The sequence below is a fragment of the Chroicocephalus ridibundus genome, chromosome 5, assembly GCF_963924245.1.
Source record: "Chroicocephalus ridibundus chromosome 5, bChrRid1.1, whole genome shotgun sequence".
NCBI lineage: Eukaryota > Metazoa > Chordata > Aves > Charadriiformes > Laridae > Chroicocephalus > Chroicocephalus ridibundus.
The window spans coordinates 33,669,459-33,695,696 of record NC_086288.1 but is presented as its reverse complement, the minus strand read 5'-3'; the positions used below and the strand labels follow the sequence as shown (position 1 = coordinate 33,695,696).

The following is a 26,238-nucleotide window of genomic DNA, read 5'->3' as shown; positions in this document are numbered from 1 at the left end:
AAGGGCTTGGAAGGACAGTTTTAAGCAGTAAGACAAATGGTAATGTGGTGAAAACCTACAATCATTTGAAGGTCACATTTAGCCAGAAAGAAAAAGAAAGAGGGGGACTATTTTCAACAGAAAGATGGGATGAGTGTTTAAACTGGGAAAACTTGTGACAGAAGAATGTATGCAGCTACAAAATAATCTCCCAAAGGAAAAGGTAGAACCTCCTCAGATAGTTTGGAGCTTCTGAAGCACAGATGAGGCAACATCTGCACAAATACACTGCAAGGAATGATAGTGAATCAACAGGAAGGCAGACAAGACCATGCAACCAGGCTAGACCATGAACAGTTCACTGACCCACATTTCTGCACCGTTTTAATGCAAGTCTCCATATTAAGAGTATGCATGAAATGCACAGCTTCTGTAGTTTATCAGAAAAATTCTCTAAGAAAAAACCCAAGCTACAAAGATAAATAGGAATACATGCAAGAGACTTAACAAATTGAAGAGATCAGTGTAAGAACTCCAAATATCGCTGCTCTCACAAAAAGCACCACAGGGATTTCTTTTTATTTGTTTAAACTCCACAGAGATCAAAGAACCCAATTATAATATCTGGCCCTTCCTCCTCTGCAGCCCTTCGCTGTTAATTGCCCTGGCTCCTGTTCTTCCACTAAGTACTAATGAAAACACTGGAACTGAGCCTGCTACTGAAGCAAGCAGACCAAACTTTCACTGATGTCAACAGAATTAGGCCACTTTTACAAGCAGTGACTTTGCCCTCCAGTTGGCAAAACAAGAAACGCAGTTTGTCCAAATGCAGTGCAAGGGCGATTCCCTGCAGGCAGGCGGGCTGGGGTCCCAGGCACTCTCCTGCTTCTCTGGGCTGCAGCAGAGGAGCAGTTGCTGCATGGGCTGCTGACTCACCATCTGGTTCCTGGTTTCTTTCTGAGCAGCACACGCTGCCAGTTCCTCAAACTCGTGGCAGAAATCTCTCCTGTGCTCACAGATTATAAACTACTCATGATGGGCATCTAAGCTACATAATGAACTGAAGAAAAGAAGAAACGAACGTCCATCTTATAATTAAGAATTTACAAGACTGGCATTAAACCCTGAGCCTCGTCTCTAAATACAAAAAAATTTCGACAGTTTGTATCTCTGAAGACTCATTCATCTCCCTAGCTGAGCAATTATTACGAATTTAACATTAATCTTCAGTTTGATTGCAGTCTGTTCAACATTTCTGGCATCACTTCCCACATTTAATTCCAATAACAAATTTATCCTGCACAGAAAGATAATAAATTAAAACAATTGAGTAAATACCTCACATAGAAGGGTGACATAGGCCGCTCATCTTCTTGGGAGCTAAAAACAAAACATAATTTTTAAAGTTAGTATGCAGCTCTGTCTTGTATTTGCAGTTCATTTACAGCAAGATACTCTTCAGAAGTAGAGATAACAAAAGCGAAACAGTACACCTGTTACAGAGGTTCTGCCCTCTGGTTGTACTCATGGAAGAGAGCTCTATCTTACATTCCTTAAATCCCGAGAATCCAACTCATTTCTCAGTATCCACAAATGTGGTGTAACAGATCTCCTGCTAGACAGCCAGGAGTCACTCCGGCTCTGCAGCAGTGCCAGGACTATTCCCATAGCAACAATAAAGTATTTTGCCAGCAAAGCCACCAGAGCTTTTTGCCGTCTGCTGTTCCAGAATTAAACAACCTGCCTATTAAAGTAAAAGTTGATAAAAACCCAAATGATATCTTGAGAGACCAAAGGAAATAGCCATGGGTATATGCATGAGGCTAGGAATTCCCCAGTTTTACTGCTCCTGTGGAAAGCCGATTAGACTATGCTGAAATCTCCCTAGGCTTAAGATCAGGGGCTGACATCGGTTGGTGTGGTGCTCCCCTGGCAAAACGGTGTTTCAGTGGTCAACTGACCTGGTGTGTGGCTGACTATTTCCCTGGTCCAACTCATCATGCCTGTGCTGGCACAAGGGTAAGAACGAGCTGCCGGGGCTCTGAAGCTTAAAGGTGTGGTGGACTGACGTTTTAAGTCAAGCTAAGACCATGCTGTTGTAAGGAGGAGTTCAAACGAATTTCAGCTAGTCATTCCAACCAGACAAATGGTCGGTCTTGCAGGGCATTTAAGCCTTGTAACTTCCCAGAGCAGGACACATCTTCCTCCAAGCATTCAGGAAATGCCACCGAGGTTGATTCGTCCCTAAGGCGTTTTTAATTGGGTCAGCAAGTTCGTCAGAAAAGATGGGAAGCTGCATAAATTACTTCAAACAAAAGGAGAAAAGATAATATCCCACAAGTGCTGGAAACAAAGCATTTCCCTGCTGCTTTCCCACTGTTCCAGCAGCTTGGGACCGTGCCAGCACTCAGCCATTTGCCACAGGTACTCAGCAACAGGTCCTGGGGCACTGCCAGGCTGTGAAGGCATCCATCGCTTTTGGGCTTGTTCAGATGAGAGAACATGGGAGAATGCTCTGGGTAAGGTGAGCTCAGCTTCAAGCTCAAGTCACTCGGGGGCTTTGATCGCCCCGACGCCCCAACCAACTTTCAAGAGGGATCTGAAGTAGATCAAGCCTGAACAATTTTTGAAACACCAGCCTGAGTCCAATTATCTACTGAATTTTGAAGGATTTTATTTATTCGTTTATAAAAGCCTCTCTAAGCACAGAATAAAGGGGAAAGGAACACCTCCGTGGGTTTTGCAGCTAGGAGATGAAATACTCACAGGTATCTTTTACAGCTCCTACCGGAGCCAGCAGGAAGCTCCCTCAGCAAGAGGTGCTGGAACTGGCCCGCAGCCACGTAAGCACCCTGCTCCCACTGAATATAGCCAGAGGCAGATTTCACCGTGGCCCATTTCGATCTGTCATAACAGATCCGACAATATATAAGTGCCAAATTCAGCTGGGGGACAGAAGCATGAGGGAGAGAGGCAGGATGTCAGAAAGGCCAGAAAGCGGACAAACAGAAAGATGAGCAAGCCAGAAAAAAAATCACAGGGGTTTAATTCTGCATCATTTTGACCCCCCCACTACAGTACACAGAGATTCATAAAGAGGCAACTACAGACATCTACAGAGAAGACCTTCCAGCACATCATGTGGGAAGCCCAAAATACTGATTGAAGGGTAACACAAAATACCACGGACCGGAAGAGAAGCTGCTTCTGAAATCAGCGTTGTCTGCCAAAACTCACACCGCCTCTGTAACGCAACACTGACTGGGCAGCTTTCAGCAGCTTCCCAAGAAGACTGGGAGCCCAGCTGCTACTGGAAACTTTGCTGCCACTTCCACAAGCCTGTCTTCAGCTGCTTGAGCAAGCTGCAGTCGGCCATGGCTGCGGGAGCACTGATCACTGCTGCCGGCCTCCTCCCAGCCCTGGTCAGTGCAGGGAGCTGTGCAAAGCAGGCTGAACATCACCCTAAGGGTCTTTGCAAGAAACTGCTATGGCTTTGAGACAGCCTAGAAAAAGCAGAGGGAAACATGGAAGTGCCCATCATTGCCCTTCCCAGAAGACGACCTGCAACAAAGGCACAGGTAAGAACCTCTGCTAGACGCAGGCTCCCTCCTCCCCTGATGCCATGCAGTCTCAGCTTGCATGCATGTTCTCTCTTTATTTAGAACTTACAGAATTTACTTCTTTTTAAATAAAAGCGTAAAGAAGCTACTTTAAGCTCACAAAGCTGCTGGTAAAGTTTTTTGCTATATTCAGTTCATTACGTTAATGGCTGTACTTGTAATCTCAAGGCAAACAAGTCCCAGTGGCGCACGCAAAACATGAAAAAATGTTTTCTCACATAGAGAAAAGTTCACAGCACCATGAAGATTTCTGCGCATCAATGCAACTTCAAATGACAACACCAAATGCTGGTTTGTGTACGAGTGGCAGTTGTCAAAGCCACACCAAACATGCTTTCTTTTCCATCATAAAAACCCTTTCTCATCTCAGGGTTTGTAATTAACTTCCAAGTCATCAAAGCACAATGATATTGAAAAGCCCAAATAACTTTCTCATATTCATATTCCCACTAGTTGATTTGACAGATCAGATGGAAAGGTAGTATTCAACAGGGACTCTGAAACCTCTTGCATTTCCTTCCTTTTCTTCCACACCAAGTATAACCGCTGCTCCACAAGTTCAAGCAAGTTCTATATCTGTACAAAAAAGACATTATCCACTCATACAAAATAACTCAGGAGAAACACATATTTTAAGAACATTAGCTGGGAACGGGGCAGAAAGAAGCTCTAGAGCAATCAGAAACAAAACACCAGTTTCATTTAGATCACCATGTTCCAAAATTTCACGTGGTCAATAATAATGGTAGCTGTGCATAAACTCTCTTATCCAATACTGCTTTGTAGTTTTACACGCACAGTACTGATGAGTAGTTGCAACTGGGATGAAGAGCTCCAAGCTAACTAGTATGAAATCCAGACTTTTAAGAAAACCATAAAAATCTTTTAACTTTAAAAAGATCTCCTGCACATGAATAAAGCACTTTATCCATTTTCTCCGTATCATTAAAAACAACGTATCCCAAATGTCTTTCCCTAACTTCACGCACCTTATTCAACTCATCTGTGCACGCTGAAAGACATGAGCTGTATAAATTATGAAGAGATTTAAACTAGCTATTCCACATAATTCACAATCCCTCAAATTACATGTGAGACCACCAAGCCCTACTGCAATCACTTTGCGCGTAAGGATTCTGTTTTGATTAAAATGCTTTATGAAATAATGAATTATTCGTGTCTAAGGTAATAAACTGATGTGCTAGTATTATACACACAAGCACAGATTAGTTTAACAAAACAAATGAAAATTGCGTGTGAGAGGTTTTAAACCTGTGTATACCATATCACATAGTTTCGGATATAAGAGACAGGCAAGCAAGAAAAATGTACAAGATATGAATCATAAATGATCATCAGTTGATATTACACAACAAACAGGCTAGAAATTGTTTTAAAACCTTCCACACAGGATTCTTTGTCACTATCACTCACACTGTGCTGACTAAAAAACAACAGCTTACTTGTTTTTAAAACACCTTGTACTGAAGGGTTTATTAGCATTGCTGGGAAGCCCCTTCTATCATGTATCCTTCCAAAAGAAAATGCTAGAAGTCATTAAGATACGTTTAACATTTAACTGTACTGTACTTGGGCTGCTTAATTCCTCCTTGGTTAAAGGGGTATACAACCCTTGCAGATGGAAAGGAAAGTCTAATACCTAGCACAGTGACCTGCCAAACCAAGTCAGCCGTCCATAGTATGGGGGAGACAAGACATTTGGATGTACATCTCTTATATTGTCTAAATTTCTACATTGCCAGCAAAGAATTTATCCATTAGGCAAGCACATTTCGTAGTAAATTATGGTTTTTTTTGGTTGGGTTTTTTTGGGTTTTTTTAATCCTCACACTTTTGTCCAGCTTTATACATGCTTTATGCCCAGAAAGCACTGAAACAATGAAATAACTTAAAAAATAACAATAAAATTGGTTATTTATTCAACTATCACTTATTACCCGGCCAAGCAGGTGAGTGCAAAATACAGCAGTCTCTTTCTTCTCAAACAACATACATAGTTCCTCTAAGGGAAGGGATTAAACAGAAATGAATTGTTCTTTCATGCAATACTTGGGAGAGCAATTTCTCATGCTCCTGATCAGATGCACCTAAGTATCTGATCACTTCCTTCTTGCTAAAAACCAAAACAAGTATGAGCCAAACGGAAAAAACTTGTTCACTTTATTTTACGGCTAAAGAACTAATATTATTATGTTTGTGACCTCCACTGAACTAACAAAAAACTTTGTCAGACTGGAAGGAACGCCAGTGTTGCCCACCAGTTAGTTTAGCAGGTATTAGGATTTTCAGGCACATGTATTTTACAGCATTTACGCAATGCAACCTTTCTGTCTCTAAAGAAGGAAATAGGAAAGCTTGGGTGAAGTCTAACTGTTAAACGATAAATCTCCGTTACAGAACCACAGTTACATTTTTTTGCCTCCCCCTTTTGCAACAGGAATGTTACAGACAACTGTTCACCCATCGCGTTCTCAAATACGCATGGATGGTCTTCCCTTTTTTGTTTTTTTGTGTTTTTATTTTATGTCTTATCTTGCCTTTCAGAAAGAATAAGGGAGCTGCTGAGCCAGTTCCAAAGCTGAAGCTGTAAAACATCCATTTAGATGGAGAATTCCCGAATTATTTACATGCATATGGGATCCCATATGGTATATGGGCACCCCAGGTCAGAGGGTGCCTCGGGGACCTTCCCCCTTGTTTTATTTGCACTTAATGATCAGCAGTCCTTCCGTCCTGGCTTGCTGGCACTAGAACCCCCATTGTAAAGCTACCGCTGCTTTCCTATTCCACATCTCTTTTCAAAAGTTAAATGGGACATTTAGTCGATTAAATAAAATAATAAAAAAAATGTTGGGTTGTTTGGTTTTTTTTAACAATCATGAAAATGTACTTTGACTCAAATGTCAACATTTTGCACCAGAGATGAAGGGTCTAGACACTGTCAGGGTCATGCCGCTCAGCCAAGGTCATGTTTTCCTAATGCCTTGCCATAGGCTCTATTTGTTCTGACCTTAAAAGTTAGATAAAGAAATGGCTTGCTTTCTATTCCACCACAGATATTCTGGACTTCAAAAGAAATTAGTTATTTTTCAGTGAGAATACTTTTTTCAGGCAATGAGATTGCTGCTTCTAATTTTAATGCAGTCAAACTAAAAGGCATTGAAAATTCAGTGGCGTCAAATTAATAACGATATCAAAAGTTAACGCAGCTTTTGGGGAGAGGAGAAGGAAAACTAAACTTGGCTGACTGGACTTCAAAGTTACCTTTCTCTTGCTTTCTTCTCACCATTTAGAATCACTGTGCCACCTTGGACTAACAGACGTGCCATTTTTTCTATTGCAGGGAATTTTAACAATATTGTTTATTTATTCTGACATTCAACATTAAGAACCCTAGGAACAGCTTGAAGGAAGCCTCAATTTTGAGGCCACAGTAGTGCTTTTTGCTGAACGTCTTGTCTTACAAATTTTTAAGCACTTCTTTCCCCCCACCCCAAGTAATTTCCCCATAAAAGTTATTTCAAGCTTGTGACAAATGCAAGATTGAAACTGCTCGTGAAAATTTATTGCATACTTATTTTCTCAATAGAGTGATTTACTCATAGTCTGTGTTTCACAGCAGTGGGTAAAAGGTAATGTTTTTGCAAATGAGACATAGCAGGCAATATAAGCTGCTTCCTCCAATAAAGCAAGAATATTGAGGTATGTTATGCAAAAGAAGAAAGAATAATACCATCCTTGACGCAAGAGTAACCATAAATTTAATCTAACATGATAACACCATGGTGATACAATGGTCATCATTAAAAGTCAGCACTTACCATCAACTGTTGAGCAATACCGCCCTTGCTCTATACCCTTAATCAGAGGGGCAAGGAGGAGGAATGCACTATATAGTAACTGTCTAAGAAACAAATGTTTAACAGCTATTTCTCTGCCAGAGTTAATTCCATGCAAACATTTGCAATTTCCGTGAAGAGTAGCTTTTATAGTCAAAACCACAACATGTCATTTCAGGTATTTATCCCCAGTCTTCACAATGGTTACACTTACATCTAACCATACTTACCACTGAAACCAAGTTAAGCTCATGGTTAAGTACCTCTGTAAGCTACTCACCAAATGAGCCACATGTCAAAATACCACGTGGACAACTTGGCTTCTTTATTCTGAACTCACATATTCTGCAAAATATCTCCAGTATCTTAGGCGAGGGTGGATTGGTATTGGTTTAAATATTAATCTCCAAGGGATCCTGCTGCCTTCCCCAAAGCCGTGCCTTCAGCAGTGTTTTTTGTAAAGGTCTCTCAACTAAGTCATGTCTTAAGCCTGCGAGATCACAGTGTGCAGCAAAGTAACTGTGGAGCCATAGAAAGGGACCTCTTTGGGGGAGAGTTCCCTATTAGCCTTCCAAAAGCATGAGCTTCTGGGTCCTGTTTTATCTGGCATTCAAAAAGCCAATATTACTATACCATAGAGACAAGCTGTGGTGAATACGAAGGATCACTATGTTACACATCTGAGGAGCCCATACTATTTCTCGTTCTATTTTCCACAGCCAAGATTAAGGCACAAGCCTTTTAATTCTAGGAAACACTAACATACAGTACAGCCATACACATTGGGATCTACTGCATTATTCACAGGCATAACTGCGCAGGATGTGTGTGAGGGGGCACTGAGATTGAGGCATGTTGCCCGAATGGAAAGAAAAATAATACACTGAAGCCTTTTTGCACACCTTGTCCCACTTCAAAGCCACATCAGGGAAGCATAGGCTATTCCACGGCAAGCTGAAATGAGCAGAACTTCTTGCTGATTAAATGCCACTGTGAGTGAGAGGCTGGTTTTCCATTTATATTAACCTATCTGAATCTACTGGAACCCTTGACAGCGTAATTTTGTATAATTATTTTCTACTCACTATCCTCCTGGATTGCAAATATGTTTATCTTTTATAAAATGACGTCAATGTTAAACAGCTTGCTTTTGTTGTTTTACTTCTTAAACTAGTTGGGGCTTATTATGAAAGACAGGGCAGTGTCTTTTCTTTTGCTTGCGGCTTGGCAGTAGTCCTCACTAGGATAAAACTAGAAAATGGGTTGGAAAGAGGCGGAATGAATGTACCAGCCAAAGTCTCACCTCTTCTCAGAATTTAACAGTCTGAAGTTGTGTAACGCACACATACCTGTTGCATTATAATGGCAAAGAACTGTTACTAGGTAACCAACAATTTCGATTTCAGGATTGTTTGTTAAAAGCTTGCACGCTTCAAATAAAGTTATCTAAAGGCCCAGTTTTTAGGTAAATATTCATATTTTCTTGCTTAATCAGGTGGATGCCGCGGGTCAAACACTGCAGAAAATTTCCACATGAATTTCCTATGTTAGTCAGAGCCCCCCCCCTGCCCCAGACACCCAGGAAAAACTTCCCCAGGCTCCTATACTCATCACATCACAGCTGTGACAAGACAGGGTACCCAGCTATGGGTCAAATGTGAGTCTGGAAGGCCAAAAATTCAGGCAGCATTTTGTAATAGACTATGAATATGACTTGAGGAAGATGAGAACCACAGGTTCGAATTTCTCTTCATTCTTCCACCAGAAAAAAAACCAAAAAAACCCAAAAGCAAACCAAACAAAATCAGATACAGGTTCTCTCCACCCTCAGATAACACACCTGACTTCACATACATATTCCAGAACATACTTCACTAGGGCTTGTCAAGCACTCCCACTACCTTGGATAGAAAGTGATAACAAAGTCCAAAGGATCAGACTTATTTACGATACAACTTTACACACACAAATGCTCACCAACCTGTTAAAGAGAACACAGCAGCCATTCCAAAAAAAGAAGAAAATGCGGTGGAACACAAACGGTGTGCTCAGGCTAAAATATTCAGTACTTGTAAAAGAGCCCAAGCAAACAAACCAGTAAGGAATATCAAACAACCCTGACGATGACTGCAAGTGAGACAGACCATGCAGACAACTGCCGCTGTACAGGTTAGAAACAGATCACACTCTCTACTTCTATTAGATGCACTTTCTAAAAATATTTATGACAGCTTCACTCTTCCCCTGCCTGGATTTGCTTCAGCAAAGTGCAAAGCCAGAGAGAGGCCACTGATCACAAACAAGGCCTGAGTGTGTACCTGCCTTTCTTATCTCCTATAGAAACTGGCAGATGCGATTGGCAAAGGTAGCCGCCACAGGTTTCAGCTTTGCACAGCTTTTGTTAAATCTGCAATAGACTGCGCTAGAATAAATGAATTAAAACAGACATTAACAGCATTAGTAATGCTCTAACTAGGAATCTAGGTTATTAAAGTAAGCTAATGATATTCAGAAAACATGTTAGCCTATTAGCAATAAAAGAGACAATTACTGGTGGATATGTTGTTGGAAAATCAGTAATGCAACCCGTGTGACATTCACAGGTGCCTTTTACAGTGCTTGGGCAATATAGTACCTACTGCAGTGAAGGGTTCAACACATTTGGTCTTCCCATGCAATGAAACACAACCCTGATGTCCCCATTGTCACCCCCTCACAGCAGGCCACCATATATGTGCCATTCTGCAGACATCTATATATAGAATAAAATGACACTGTATAGTACATATGGCTCTATGCAAGCACGTTATACGATTTTTAGGAAGCCATACTCACAGCTTACAGATACCTCGGTAGATAACAATACTTTGCCGCTCTAGTGACAAACACTATTTAAGCGTCACAGCTTCTTAAACAGAGCCTTTATCCCTCTCCCAAATTTTACACACCAGCCACATAGAGATTCATTCCTATCACTTCAGCACAGGAGGGTTCCTGTGGCAAGCACAGCACAGACGGCTTGTGGCCCAAAGAGGGTACAGAGTGGGGCACCTGCAGGAGACAGGCAGGAGGGAGTTTATCCGCCCATGAAGGGAATCAAGCTCAATCATTGCTGGCAGCTCATTCACTTTCTTGAGAGAGGAAGACGGATGCTCGCAGTTTGGGAAGTGCCCCGAGCTGCAGCGCCTGGCGTTTGCCGCTAGTCCCTGTTGCTTTAGACCCAGCAACGGGAATCGTGCACTGAGAGGTGTCCATGCCCTCAGCTGGAACAGCAGCATCAGCCTGTCACCCTCACGGGAACCACAAGCATGTTGCTACCCATGCTGGTATTATTATCAGGCATCACCTTCCCTGAAGATGAAACATATGCCCAAAGCCAGCAAGACCCTTTTCCATAGCAAAACTCTGCACTAAGAAGGGAGGAGACAACGTTCCAAGGGGAAGAGTAGGAAAATAAAGGTGCAACCTGAAGAACGTGACTGTTAAGGGATCTGGGAGTCTGTGCTTGTTTGCCCCTAGGTCCAAAGAAAACTAGGTGCTAAAAGTACAGTATACACATCCTAACAACAGATCGACGAGATGGGAAAAAAGCCAGAATGTTGTGAATCTTTTTTTTTTCCCAACTGCAAAGCTCAAACAATTCTGTATCATGCTGAAGGTTTAATGGGAGTTTGAAGAAAATCTTCAATTTTGAAGTGCAGACCGCATTTCTAACTGATTGAGAGTTAATCCTTGCAACAACAAAAAACAAAGAGTCTAATCAGAGCTACCCTGTGAAACCTATCTTCCCCTGGGGTGAAGAGTCAAGAGCACAATAACAACCACTTGGTCTGACTGCCGCTATGACAGTCACAGATCCTCGGGAACACAAAAAGGTTAAAAATATTATGTGAGACTTGTCCTTCAAATAGGAAGGATGCACTATGACGACTTCTTTAAGACATTCAAACCACATTTCTGTTTCTCTGCAGTCATCAACATGGAACCCTGAGACTGCATTACTGCAAAAGAGACTTCCTCCACATCTATCTGCAGAGGACCCCATGCTTTATCAAGACAATAACGGTTTGGGCAGCAATTTCAGTCACTATTTTATCATGTCCAAGTAAGCATCAACTCTGCAGCTTCTGCTGAAACAGCACCACCACAGTGCTGAAATGGCACACTAAACTACTTATTTACTGCTTTGTAGATTGCATAAAGATTGATATTTGGCCCATTCAAATAAGGCTAAGGAGGTATGGAGCGTGGTATTTTGAGAACTGAAAGAACAATCAAAATGGAAAAAAATGAATTACTTAGTAAAAGGCTTGTGTACAGCAGCCCCCCGCCCCAGTGGGTCTGTGCACTGCCATTTCAGAAGCCTGACTGTAGCTGTCCCTGCCTTCCCCTGGCAGGAGCACATGCCAGCACAGGTACGCGCTCACAGCTGGTGCTGAAGGGAGGTGTGTCTCGACATCCTGGAAACGAAACACCCCTTTTCCTCCGAAAACTAAACCTCTCGCCCATGCTGCTGCACAGGCAGGGCACCAAGCAGTCAGCCATCAGTGGGTGTGCACAGGGGGCAAGCCCGGCGGGGCTCGGCTGAGCTCCCGTACCGCATTACAGCCCCCGCCGCAGGGAGCCGTCAGACCCCCACCGCCCGCCGGGAGGGGATGGCCCCGGGGCACCTCAGTCCCCAGAAACCTCTGAGCTGCTCCCACCCCGCGGCGGGCTCCCCCCAGGGCGAGGGCTGCGTGGATTTTAGGGAGCTACATCGATGCCCCCCCTACCCCCAAGTCCTCCGCACAAGGAAGCCAGAGATCTCCCCCACCCCCGGAATCCTGTTAACACACTGCCCGCTTACGCTGCCCGGGCAGCCGGCCCGGCCCAGCGCTGCCCTTCCCGCCGGGGCCCGCGTCCCGGTTCCCCCCATGCCGAGCATCCCGACACAAGCCCCGCCACCGCCTTTTGGGCTGGGGGCTGCCCCAGCCGGACACGTACCTCTGCAGGGGCATGACTTCGCAAGCCATGCTGGCCATGGGGCCGCCGCCCGCTCGCCCAGCCAGCCTCCCGCCCGACTCGCCTCCCGCCGCAGCCCCGCCAGCGCCTCGCCGCGGGGAGCCGGCAGCGCGGCCCGGCCCCAGGGAGGGGCGAAGGGGGCGCCGGCCCCGGGTTGGCGGCTGACGGCGACCCGCCCCGCCGCCCGGGGGCCCGGCCCGGCCCCCTCTCGCTGCCGCCGGGGAGCCCCGGCCCCGTCCCGTCCCGCCCCGCCCCACCGGGTAACCGAAAGAGGTTTGCGATGTCCAAGTTGGTCCTGGACCTGCCAGAAATGCCACCAGCTGAGGGCTAACTACCGCAGGATAACCTTTTAACAAAAAACACCCCACAAGGTCTTTTGTATCCCTTTCAGTAACCATAAACACCACCTCCCCACCCCCTTCTAAATGTCACCCAGGGTGCAATGTGGCCACCCACAACCTCCCTCCCCACGGCCGCGGCGGGCGGGATGCCCACGGGCAGGGCAGCAAGCCAACCCGGAGCTCTACCATAGCATCACTGGGCTAATCGCCCTCTGCAAACTGCACAGAGCCACGCCACTGCAGACACATGCCTTCACCGTGTATAGATGTCTACAGGCACTGGCACAACTGAGCCTTTGAACTTACTATCCCTTTGGGTTGCAATAGATGCAACCGGGGTTAGCAGGGTTTGGGCAGTAGTGGGCCAATCGATTTGGACACACAGCAAAGAGGAGCATATGAGAACTTGCCCTTAACATTTGAAATGAAGAGATAAATGTTGCAGAAGCCGAACTTATTTTTGCTGACGTTCCCTGTGGGCCACCCTCAAGCACTCCTGCTTCTACATCTGTGGCTGCCGACCAAATAGAATCACAGACATGCCTAGGTTGGAAGGGACCTTTCAGATCATCGAGTCCAACCATCAGCCTAACACTGACAAAAACCATCAGTAAACGGTATCTCTAAGCACTATGTCTACCCGTCCTTTAAATACCTCCAGGGATGGTGCCTCAACCGCTTCCCTGGGCAGCCCGTTCCAATGCTTAATAACCCTTCCAGTGTAAAAATTTTTCCTAATATCCAATCTAAACCTCCCCTGGCACAACTTGAGGCTGTTTCCTCTTGTTCTATTGCCTGTTACTTGGGAGAAGAGACCAACCCCCACCTCTCTGCAACCTCCTTTCAGGTAGTTGTAGACAGCAATAACGTCTCCCCTCAGGACCTGGCGGAAATTTGGGGCTGTGAAGAACGGCAACAAAAGAACCCCACAAAATGGGAGTGCCACTTTGCAGGACATAGTAGCCTTGGAAAATGAACAGTACACAATCTGTCAGAAGGTCCTTCGCTGAAATGCTTGATGGCTTCTGAAGGATCACACCCAAAGTTTTATTTTTTAAAATTTGCACCTCCTCTTCCCAGAACACCTATGGAATCACCTTCAACTTCCCCTGACATTGGACAGAAACACTTCTGTTGCTGCCCTACCTGTGAACGACATTACCACACCACACACTTTACGCAACGAAGAAGGGGACAATCTCAATCTGAGACAGGGGCATAAGGGAATGGATCCTTTCAACCTTCTAGGTGGTAAAAGCCTAGTGGCTAATTCTGGTACAGCCAGACATGCCAATCTTCAAAAATTCAAGTCAATATTAAAGGCGCCGTCACCTTCAACCCCAGTGAGGACTGGCACTGGTTTGGGAGAAAGCTGCGGCATGAGCTTAGAACCTGTATGCTTAATACTTCCATAGAGATGTAGGTCATGCAAATTAGACACGAGCCACACCAGCTTTCTGGAGAAGCAGCAGACACTCACAGGTTAGCGGGAGGATATCAGACATTTCACAGGGATGCGTAACAGATCCCGACCTTTCTCAGCAGGAGGCAGGGGCATTTTCTGTCTCAAAAACAAGAGCAGCGGGCAGCTGCAGCCTCAGAAAGTGGCGTCATGGAGCAGAGACACAGAGGTCAAACGAGAAGTGGCTCCGCTTCAATACGCTGAACTGTTTAATATTTGCTCCCGTCAGCAGGCTGAGTGGAAGAAGCGCATTAGTAATGCTTCTGCCCGTTGCCTCAGCACAAGCGTGCTCTGCTGCACCACAGTCACACCAGGCACAGCACAGGGCCCCTTTTTAGGAAAGTCAGCAATGCTGATAAAGCACTCTGCCATCACAGATCTGGGCTGCTCTTATCTGTGGCAATTAAATGAATATCTTCATGACTTCCTGTTAAATTAAACGTGCCATACGTGCTCTTAAGCAACTAAAACCATGAGAGAAAGATTTTACTCTGATATATAAAACTGCTTCAGTATAAAACAAAAGCACCTTGTACTGTTTCACAATTTGACAATAAATCAAATTGCCTCTTCCTGGCCAGTCTTTTTTTTATACACACACAATTATTCATAGTTTATTACACTTCTATAAACTGAGTGTTACCATCAGGATGCCAAAAAAAATATTAATTTTCCACATGTAACTAAGGACCCATCTACACAGGGAAGAAGTCAGGGTTCTCCAGAGCAGCTTGCTGAATAAACAGAAGCGGAATAACTCAAATTTATACCCTGGCTATATTTTTGTTGTGACTTCCATGGGACTTGCCTGTATAAATGAGCTTAAAAGTACTAAGATCCTCGACAAAGAATTCACTAACAAAAAGAGATCCAGTAGTAACCAGAAAGATTAATTTATGAATTAGCATCAGTGAAGAAGGTTAGTTCATGGTATCATGCTAAAATCAACCAGATGCCTTGGGAGAACACTAAAGTTGCCCAGGACTCCCATGTCCATCAGCACCTTCAGATCCACCTTCTGTTTTTGTTCTCCTCTTTTGGAGTCTCCTCAATGGGGAGACTGTTTTTGGTTTTGTTCTCTTCTTTTGGAGTCTCCTCAATGGGATATCAGTTTTCTCCTCTCCTTCCTCATCTGCCTCTTGCCAAAAACATCACAACTAAGAAGAGGTACCCTAGCTCACGCTTCCCCACAAAACCACTGGCATGCAACTTCAACACCCATTAAAGGAAAGGAGATCAAAGATGAAAAAATTCAGCTGGTGGACTTTTGCTAGCACTGTTGGTTTCCCAAGGTTTTAATTATTTCTGGAGCAGCTGCAGATATTGCAATGAAAGATTTTAAGATGGAAAAATGTCAAAGAGAGCAAAATTGTGGCCAACTGCCAGCAAGAGCAGTAGTACCTGCTACTCAAACAGTGGGAAATTGCCCCTCGGTGCATGTCCCCTTACTTTATTTTGCATCCTCTCAGTGGGCCCTTTGAATCTCTTGCTCTGCTAAACGAGCACAAAACTCCTCATTTCTTCACCTCTCCTGTTCATGGGTACAGACCACAAGTGATGTATTTGTGGCACAAAGCAGGCAGACAAAAACTGCCAGAAAACTGCAGTCTTATCTCCAAACAATTCCACTTCCTTCTCACAGATGTTTATGTTAACGCCAACTTGCTACTTTACAGAGGCAGGAATTCCTACCCTCTCCCTGCCCTCTTAACACCCTTTTTAACTTGCATAATTCAAGCTGGGTTATCACGCATAAAACCTGGGATTATACAACTTTTTGTTCTGTATTTGTTTGTACTTGTTGAATTTCTTCTCCCATGTTAAACATGAAAAAAACCCCTCTTCTGCAAGTTTCATACAATTCTTGCATTCCTGTTGCTCAGAAAGGCCAAACTCATCTGTTGGTAGCAACAATGCACCGCAGTGGCTATTTATGGTACCACCAAACATACATACAGAGCACGAGGGAAAACACGCTCTCTCAGGACAGGCACAGCATCCTCTCCACTGACTGTGTGCTCCTTAGTGTATCGTGAATACTTCAGGAAAATAGACAGCAAATAAGAATAAAAAATTATGAAGCCCCCTAAAATACCAACACATATTGCTACACTTCAGCACCTATGCCAAGGCAACACCTGGGTCCAAACTATTTGATTTGCCAATTTCTTACTGAGATTCAAAAAAGGAAAAAAGGCACTGGCTGGAACTAAATATGAATAATCACTTTTCTCCACCACCATTGACATTTAAAGAATGAACACACGTTTGGAAAGGAAGTCTCCTGTCAATCATCATTACAGAAGTGCTTCTCCTCTTTCTCTCCTTTTCATACTTAGCTGCACACCAAGTAATTTTGTCAGTGCATAAAGCAACAAGAGAAGAGGATCTGTGAACAGCACCAGAGGATACGACATACAAGTGGTCTAGATAATGGATTTTATCAGGATACGGCTGTGTCTGCCTCGTGGAAAGCAGTTACCCCTTGCCTCACTGCCCTGTCATACACAAATCAGACACTATTTTTTTGAAAAAAAAGAAAAAAACCCAAAAGATCTTGCTTGGTCTGATAAAATCTGAGGGTTTTTAAGAAGCTGGAGTTCTGCTCAATACCACCAATGTATTCCCACAGTGTTTACTAAGTTACGCAATAATTTCCCCCCTGGCAGAAACATGAAATGCAAAGCAAAGCAATCATCAGACTGAAAACGAACGAATGTACTTTTCAAAATACCACCAATACAAAATTTAAAATGCCATTATTTATGTACACATTCATGCACCGATACATGCATTTTTCTCTTTAGAGTATCTGTGCATATAAACATCTGCAATTACAAATGATAAATACCCTGGAAAATCTCCCCCAGGCTAGAAGATTTGTGTGCACACATGAAATAAGCAAGTCACATGTAAATAGAAACCATATTTGGAAACTGTAGCCCTTCATGTCCAAACAAAGCAGACAGACGATTAAATAGGCCCTGTCCAAAAGAGCACAAACAGGAAGAAAGAGCAACTAATATGTCAAAAACATAATTTAGTAAAAGGGGAACCCTCAGAAAGGGGGTAAGTACTAACTTTCCAAGGCTGGTACTCAGTGCTGTATCACTTAATGCTTTTATCAATGATCTGCAAGGAAATACAAAATAGTACCGGTGGTTCTTTCTGTATGCTGTATACAAGCCAGCATTAGAAGTTTCCATGCAGCCATATAAGAGTTAAATCTGAGAACTATACGCAAGATGATGGGTCCTACTGAGGGATACAACATAACACCAGATAAGCATTTCTATACAAGCTCTGAGTGACTGTGGAGGTCGGAGGCATCAACACGGATATTGCGTGGAAAAGGCGTATTATGTCTGTATTTCCTACTGGGGTGCTTGCTACAGAAGACTCGATCTGTTCAGGAATTCCCATTCTCAAGCAAGTTGTGAAAAACTGAAGAGTGCTCAGAGACAACCCATGAAAGGAACACAAGAACTAAACCCTGTACATTTAGTGTTTTGCAAAGAAAACAGCCTATACATGCAGGAAATGTTAATATTTGACCTAGTACTCACAAGCTGACCAAGATCCAATGGCTGCAGTCAAAGACAGACAAATTATGACTAGAAATGAGACATTTTTAAACGGTGAGGATAACTACCTATTGACACAATTAATCAAAGATGTTGGTGAATTTTTAACGTTCTTACAACTTACAGTTGCTTCTGTTTAGGAACACCAAGACTTAGACAAACTGCCCAGATGTAATTTACAGAATTCTCTTACTCATTTTCTTAACTAATACTCCTCATGTCCAAAAATGAATCAGGTTGCTCTCAGTTGACTTCATTTTACCTCTTTTATTTTTTGCACTGGCATAGAAATACAAGTTTTGTTGGCATATCCACGGGGAATATACTGGTTTTTTGCACTGTAGCTCTTCCGTTCCTTCCTGCAACTTGGAGGCCAAATTACCTTTTAAACAAAGCTAGTTAAAATCTACTAAGGAGGAAACATATTCCAGAATAGTTCCTTAAACTTGCTGGGACTGGAGAAAAATAAACACCAAGCTGAAAGCTTCTTAGAGCTTCAGGTTCTCAGAGTTCGTGATCTCAGCCGACATGTAAGCACGCAAGCACGTTTCCCATCGAGGGAGGACACCCCAAGCTCCCAGGAGACCTGGATTAGCTGCTGTGGCGGGTCTTCATTATGCAGCAGTGTCCTTTGCAAGCACCACCACACCCACTCAGCAGCCGCTTTAACTTGTTCCAAACGACTCCTGCCCCATGGGATAGCCCAGAAATTACTTCTTGGCCTCCCTCCTGGAGAAGGGGAAGGATTGGGAGTAGGTTCCTAAAGGGTTTTCTGGGAAAGCATCAAGTAATGAATGGTTGTGCCAGCTAATCTGCTGTGGGAAACAGGGTAAAGCGTGCTGTGCAACACGTCACTAGGTTCTTCATTTGCACCAGTTTGCTCAAGTGCCAGAGCATGGGAGAGCAAGCAAACAAGCAGGACTTCGGTCCTGTACAAGTTATTTTCAAAGCACGCTTTTTCAAAGCTCTGCTAATCTAATGAAATTCCTCAACATTAACATCTAATGAAACCTCTCCCACTCCTCTAAACTGTTGTTTTTATAAAACAGCCTGCACAAAAACCCTTTAAAAATTCAGCTGTTTCAGACCAACGAAAATGTTTGCCACAGAAAACACTGAAGAAAAAGCATTCATTTGTCAAGAAAAAAATTCCAACAAGATTCCTTGGTACTCCCTGTGTTATTTACATTCCCCACCAAAAATGTCACCGGTTTCACACTTTCCTACCTTCCAAACACATCCTTCCAATCCTCTACAAAATTACTATCCTTTGAACTCCATCCCTCTGCACCTACCATGTTCCCTGCTTTCTAAAGCATTTTCAAGTGAAATGCTTTCCACCCTTAGCCTTACAAAAATAACAACCATATCCGAAGGGGCTGAGCAAAGCGGAGGAGCAGGCCACACCATTCACGTTTGGTGCACGTGGCTTTTTACTCCACTGAAAGATAAACTGCCGTCTGTGTTGGCAAGGGAGGCAGTCTGGCAGAGTTACCCTCCAGAAAAACCCTCTAGAAATAGCTCCTCTTCTTCAGCTAATGACGTGACTGAAAGAAGTCCTCCCTTTGCACAAGTGCTTCAGCGGCCAGGCTGGCTCCCGGGAGAGGTGGTGGGAAATGATGACTTGGCGGGAGAGACTGACTCCGGCTGGGAGGCACTAAGAGAAGAGTGAGCTGGGTGAGAATAACTCCATCTCTCTGCCTAGAGCTGGAAGATGGATCTGGCATGGAAGCAAGGGAGATCCTGGCTAAAAGACAACTCTGACCAGATCTATTAAAACCTGACTGTATTTGACAGGAGCACAGCCCCTTCAGGCCAGTCCCAGGGCTTTTTCCTGCACCCAGCTGTGCGTACATCAAGAAACATGAATTATTGTTTATGCACAGCCAGATACAACGATGCTGGCTCAATCAGTCCAGCTCACTGCTGTGCCCCTCATTTGCAACACCAGCTCTAAGTTTAACCACTTCATATGTGTCCAGGCTGCGCAAACACACTCCTATCCTGCTGCAGGCCAGTCTGAGCAATGTTAGGAGTGGCACAAGTGGATAGTGAAGGGAAGCAAAAGGTCAGCATAAGCCTACATTTAATTATCAAGAACATTCAGAATGACAAGAGAAAGGTCAATAAGCTTGCAACTTCCCAACCCACCTTCATAGTCCTGGGAAAAATCCAGGTTTTTCTACCCAAGGGACATAAATCCAGCAAAAGCTAATGAGAGTTTAGAGGAAAACTTATTTTCTGTGATGCTCAGCAGCCCTGTTAGAATGGCAGTTACTTGCTTTTTTTGCAATTTGACACTTTCTGGAATTTTGGGGCGGTTTTTTTTGAAGGAAACGTCTATAAATTTTATAAAAGATGGTGCACTGTTAGCAGTGCTCCCAGACAGTAATCATTTCATGGTGGTTAGGTGGTTCCTAACCATAATGCAGGGCAATAAAAATATTATTTTATTAGATATTTATCCCTCCCTATATGACTTAAACTTTCTGAATATGGAGAGCTTGGAGACTGTGAAAGTGCCTGAGAAATTGGTGGTGGAATTTCCTGTTTCCAGGAGTCCTGTCAAGGCTTTAATGACTGAAAGTCATTACCATCCAAGCGGGCTTCAGTAATTTCTTTGCAATTACCTAGTGGCCTCTCTTTGCAGTCATCCCTAGAGCAAATACACTTCTTGCAGCAGGTGCAGAATGAAAAGGAAAGTTTAGTACAGAAAACAGAACTATCTTCACACTTCGTAACTGCAACCCTCTCAGGCCAGGAGGAAGGCACTGAGCCAATGTGAGAAAGTGCAATTCGTAGATAAACCGTCAGCTTGGGATCGCATTCCTCGCAACAGATAAAGTGAGAGGAAATCTCTCACGGCCACTGACCATGGAAGAGGAGGATTTTACAACACTGAAACAGCTCAGAGACAAACAGATGCAATAAAGTGACAAGAGCAGTGACAACCCTGCCCTGCCACCCCCAGCCTTTTCTTATTAGACGGCCAGCTGACCACTTTGATTAAAAATATACGTGTGTGTCACCGGAAGTCACAGCTGAACTCCATCAGCCTACACTGCAACGTGCTGAACACAATGTCCAAATGCATAGTTCTTTCAGCTGAACCGGGAAGTCGCATCAGCAAACAAGCCTGGCTGAGAACTCGGTGACCTCTGCTCGTTGATCTTCCTGCGGACTGCCTGCAGGACGCCAGGCTAGGTCCCCTCTGGGAAGCCGCACAGGAAAGAGAACCTCACAGCTTCAGGTGGTAGAAAACTGCTTGCTCTGCAAAGCTCCCGGAAACAAGGCACGCTACGCTGAACCCCCTCAGCTGAACAATGCACCAGGCACCTGAGGAGACAGGCTAAGGAAGCTACAAGAGAGGGAACTGCTCGCTTACTGCAGTAAAAATAAGTCAAGTCACACTGCCGAGGCTCTGCCTCTTCCCTAGTCACTAGCAAGACAGGTTAGTGATGGGTGTCTTGGTTTTTGTAAACACAAATATTAAAAGCAAAAAGATTTCCAAGGCTCGTTCAATTTCCTTATTATCCACTGTATGTTCTCCCATCAGAGGTCACTGATTATTTTGTTTGAAAATGACCTCAAAATTGGCACAGATGTTTGCACCTTATTTCCTACAGCAAAAACTACTTTCTGAAGGCACCAGCCTCATGAGATGAAGGGACTTTCTCCCCACAGCACAAGCAGATAGAAAAAAAATGAACACAATGACAATATAAAGAAACCTTCTAGCTGAGAGGGCAATGCCTAAGATACAGAAAGGGAGTTAGTTTCTTTCAGCTTTGTTACGCAATTTCTGTGAACTTAACTGTAGGCCGTTTCTAGTTTCTAAGGCTGCTGGATGCTGTCCCAGGAAACAGGAAAAGCTAATATACTTGGCTCGTGGACTGAAAGAACAACTGTTGTTTCCATATGCATGTTATGGCATTGAAGTGCTGCTTTCTACATCTAACAGTCATCAGATCTTTGTTTAATTTATGTTTTTTGTTGCTTCCAAGATGAACCTCCATTTCCGTGGCACAGGTCAGGGCATCAGATTCAAAATGGTCTCCATCTCACAAGCCATAATTTGTCACCAGGTAAATCTTGCATAGAGAGACAAAGGTAAAATGGCTAGAGGTAAACAGGAAGGTTAGAATAATGTAATGAACGAAGCCTAATCTAAAGGAGTAACCTGTGCAGGGTGGAAGAGAGAGGACAAATGCTTGGAAAAGTAAACTGAAATCCACCCAGGTGACTTGCATGGAAAAAATCTACATAATTGCATGTTACCGTGACTGTCATTACGTCTTGGCTATAGCCGAGGAGAAGAACCCAGAAAGAGCTGGGACCACACCCTAACTCACCATTCACAGCCACCTACCTTGGAGAGACACATAAATCACATGTCTTTGTGGCTGTGTTTTTAGAAAACTGCACGCTTTTCTTAACAACTCATTATGTAAGGCAGTTCCTAGTGCCAGCATCTCACAATGCAAGAAAGAAGGGAATTGATTGCATAGGAGGGTGGAGACAAATGTACTCTCAAAGTTAAATGAGTCAGCTCGGAAAAACTAACTCAACACAACCTAAAGAGAGAAGGTGACAAATAGCAACAATACCCTACATAAAAATGTCCCCTCTGAGGGCTCAGAGCAGGGCCCACTAGAGGCTGCTGCTGAACGATGCATAAGGCAACCACCCTCACCACTCCCCCAGCGCCCTCACTCCAGACCTTTGCTCCTTTCCTGAGCAGTTTTCTCGAAGAATCCAGGGCTGTTGGAGGGCAGCCCTGCCTGCTGCCTGGCTGCAATCCCTTATGTAAACCTGGCAGCAAGGCTACTGAGTGATAAGACAAATTATTACTTTGGATAGGGACTGAATGTACTGCCATGACAAACTTCAAAAACAAAAAAAACCCCAAACCTAAACAAAAATAGTCAGCTAAGCAAACAACACCAGCCCCCCTTGCTTGATTTGTTCTGGCAACAACAGGCACCCAAGTTCTTATCACATGACAGAGGATAATGGTAAGTTTTGGCTTGCCTTGGTTTTGAACCGCAGCTGCTAAAAGGAAAGCCAACAAATAGGGAAAGTGTTTATAGTAAGCACAAACTTCTCAGTATACAAATACATGTGTTTTCATACCTCAACAATTAACAGCGAGAACACACAGTGTCATCAAGAAGAGGGTGCAGCAGGGTACATTAACCCACCCCTTACTTTAGGGAGGCTACTACAGCATGTGATCCCTTTATTTGCAGGACATAGGCCAGATGTAAGGATCTTTGTGAACAAAAGGTTGATATAAACAAACCTTCTCTTTGAGAACATGCACATGTTAGAAAGCCAGCACGGGGTATCTGTGCTGGCAAATCTCATTACAGCTGTGACTGCAGCCACAAACAGGAATTTATGATCTTTGGCACGCAAAGACACAGCTAGAAATTACTGGAGAAGGCAGCTTGCTTACTGAACGACTGTTACTCTAAGCTTTGACTCTCAGGAACTGCACAATGTTTTTCAAAAAGTTTGGCTGCCATACAGGCAACCATTCTCCAGCTCCTGACCACTACTAGCGGAGTGGTAGTAAGTACTAAGCTAGGTACCTTACTACTAGCAAGAAAAGGTACCCAGTAGTACTCCTTTGATCATTATTTCCACCTGGGGAACACCCACCGAGCCTAACAGCACCTCAAACAGCAGGGCGCCCTCCCACTGAGGGATCCTCCTTCAAAACACAACCAGGGCTGCAAAGAGATGCAGCTCCAGAAAGCGCTAGAACAGCCATATAGAGCAAAGCCTATTTCAGCGCCCTTTGCTAGGCAAAAGATCCAGGATGGTGACAACAAAAATCTGCAGATAGCATGTGCCTCCAAGCCAGCATCAGGAAAGACATTTCTGCTCACCATCAACAATCCCCTGCCTCACATTTTGGCTGCAGGAAGACATTTTCCTTTCTGCCTGAAGGCTATCCCTTGTCTTCGCTTGTATATGAGGTTTAGCACGAGAGGCTTAAGCGCATTGCCTGCAAGAGGCCCTCCCACCCTTGTATCCACTTAAATCTTAACATATTCTACCCCTGCAGTAAAATCCATTTGAATCTGTTTGAAGCACTTAAGTTTCAGCACCTCTAGGGACATCCAAAATCACGCCAGTTCCTACTGCAGTTATGTATGCGCCTTTTGAATGAAACTTTTTCCTTCTAGATAGCAGAAAGAAGGAGGGACCCAAACAGGGATTCTGAGCTTCACAGAGCTGCAAGCCCACGCCTGCCCCCTCTCACTGAGAGTCTGGTAAGGCCCCGGGGAGCCCTGTTGCCTCCTGCCTATACCCTAGTTCCACAGCTGCTGCCTCCCCTGGCTCCCGAGGTCTATGGTGCGGGTCTTGTGGCTTTCAAGCAGGTAAAGATAAAGTATGTGGTTCCCAGGGTGCGGAAGTCTGGCTGCCCTGCTCTGAAGCTCTGCACAGGAGCTCTTGCTAAAAATGAGATAAGCCTCACAGAATTAGGTAACAGGCTGCATACTGCCTGCAGACTTTCATCCTCCTTTCAGAGGACCACTCTCTTCTCTCCTGCCCCTTCCTTCTTTTCTTGCTCCAGTCTTTGGGGATTTACTCGAAGACTGCATTAGAGGTATGTTTTTCTGCTACTGCATAATTAGCAGTTTGCCCTTGGCGCACAGCTATAATAATGAGGCAATTTTCAAGAGAACACATACATTATGTGCCAGTGGGGATTACGGGTACATATAGTTAATCCACCTATTTTGGTTAGAAAAAAGAAGACATCCACTTTACAAATACCACTTTCTTAAGATAACAGTTGTGAACAGAAGGTATGCTCTGCAACATGTTTTGACTAAAACTGATATTTCACATATTTCAAATGACAGCAGCACCTTCAAAAAAATCCTGCAATGAGGAATATCATACCTGTAAGGAGGTGTAACAAGTCTTTCAATATTTTAAAAAACTAGTAAGCCATTCTAGAAGACACAGTCAAAATTGTAGCTGCTACTTAATAAGTGGATCTTCATTTTAAGGTCAACTGTATGAAGACATATATTGAGAGGTATTTTAAATAGTATCAAAAATTACTCATCAACCAGAAGTCTATAATTTTCTTCCTGAAGACCTCTGCTCTAGTGTCAAATGAAACTGATTGAAAATGTATTAAAGATTACAGTTTTTGCTGGGGGAGGGCTTACAGGCTTAGTAGTTTTGGTTACTTCACTGTTACACTTGTGAACCTGCTAAAGGTGGAGTTCTGCATCTACCATTCTGTGTAGCCCTTCACCCTCTTCTAATCCACCCATATCATGGTATCTGAGCACAGAAAGGGAACAAACCACAAGCGTTTTCATGAAACAGCAAATGATTATCATTGCCAAGAACAACCTTTATTCTTTTCTAACAAAGATCATATGATAGCTGAGCAGATACAGTCATTTCACTAAAACGTATCTGATAATTACATATAATTAATGATAACATTTATTTAAGAATGTTAGTACCTTGTGGCACAATCCCCCCAACAAGAACAGCAGCGTGTTTGCAAAGCACTTTATAGTCTAGGTCAGATGCCAGAGTCCTTCTGCTGAAAAAGGTGAAAAATTCTAATGTAGCCTTGCACTGAGATAATACCAGGTAATACCTCACTGTGAGCTTAGATTACACAGGAGTGACACAAGGCTGCCAAACACATGTTTAAAACCACTCCTGATGTATCAGAGCATGACATTAATGCCAGGGAATCTGACAGCTGTCCCGCAAAGTGTGTTACGTCTCCTAGAGACCTCTCTCCCCTCTTCCTGTTAGGGGTGGTCCAGGGCCTCCTCTCCATCCCATCCTGCCCAACAACCTGCCATCTCGGACCTGGGTAGAAAACAGCAAGTAGCACCTACTCTTCCTTCAGCAGCACCAGTAGATCACTGACGGAAAAGTACTGGAAGCTAACAGCCGTGCTGATACTCAACTCAATTAGGTAAATATGTACAGAAGTGTGATACAGGATAGAAAACTAGGGCATTCTAGAACAAAATGGGATTACAAGAGAATTCATTTCTACAGCTTATTAATTTCCCAGATAAAATTAGAGATGCAGACATCTTTCATCTCAAGGCCTGAGAATGGAGACTAGGCTTCTGTAATTACAAACACATCTCATTTGGTGCTTAATGTCCTGTGCCAGTATTGTCACAACTGTCCCATACTTCAACAGTACTCTTCTAAGGAATTGCACACTGACAGGGAAGCATGAATTCCTACAGCAAATAATTATGTCTTTTGGGGAACGTTCTCCTAAAAGAATCATATCTTTTTGTGTGCACCTCATGAAGTATGCCAGTCACACATACCTTCCCAGATACGCGACTCAGCAGTACTTTGTTTCAACTCCTGAGCACT

General features: G+C 43.8%; 1 protein-coding gene across 7 annotated transcripts in view; it reads right to left on the bottom strand.

The window, feature by feature from the left end:
• The window catches only part of FAM13A (family with sequence similarity 13 member A), a 136,509-nt gene that overhangs the window by 50,371 nt on the left and 59,900 nt on the right, over nucleotides 1-26,238 (bottom strand). For 5 of the 7 annotated variants that reach the window (XM_063335059.1, XM_063335060.1, XM_063335061.1 and 2 more), the window contains exon 7: nucleotides 1,318-1,359. In XM_063335059.1, the coding sequence (XP_063191129.1) occupies nucleotides 1,318-1,359 (42 nt within the window). Of the gene's footprint in view, nucleotides 1-1,317; nucleotides 1,360-12,442; nucleotides 12,592-26,238 lie in introns of those variants that run through there. The other 2 variants (XM_063335064.1, XM_063335065.1) reach the window with 2 other exon arrangements.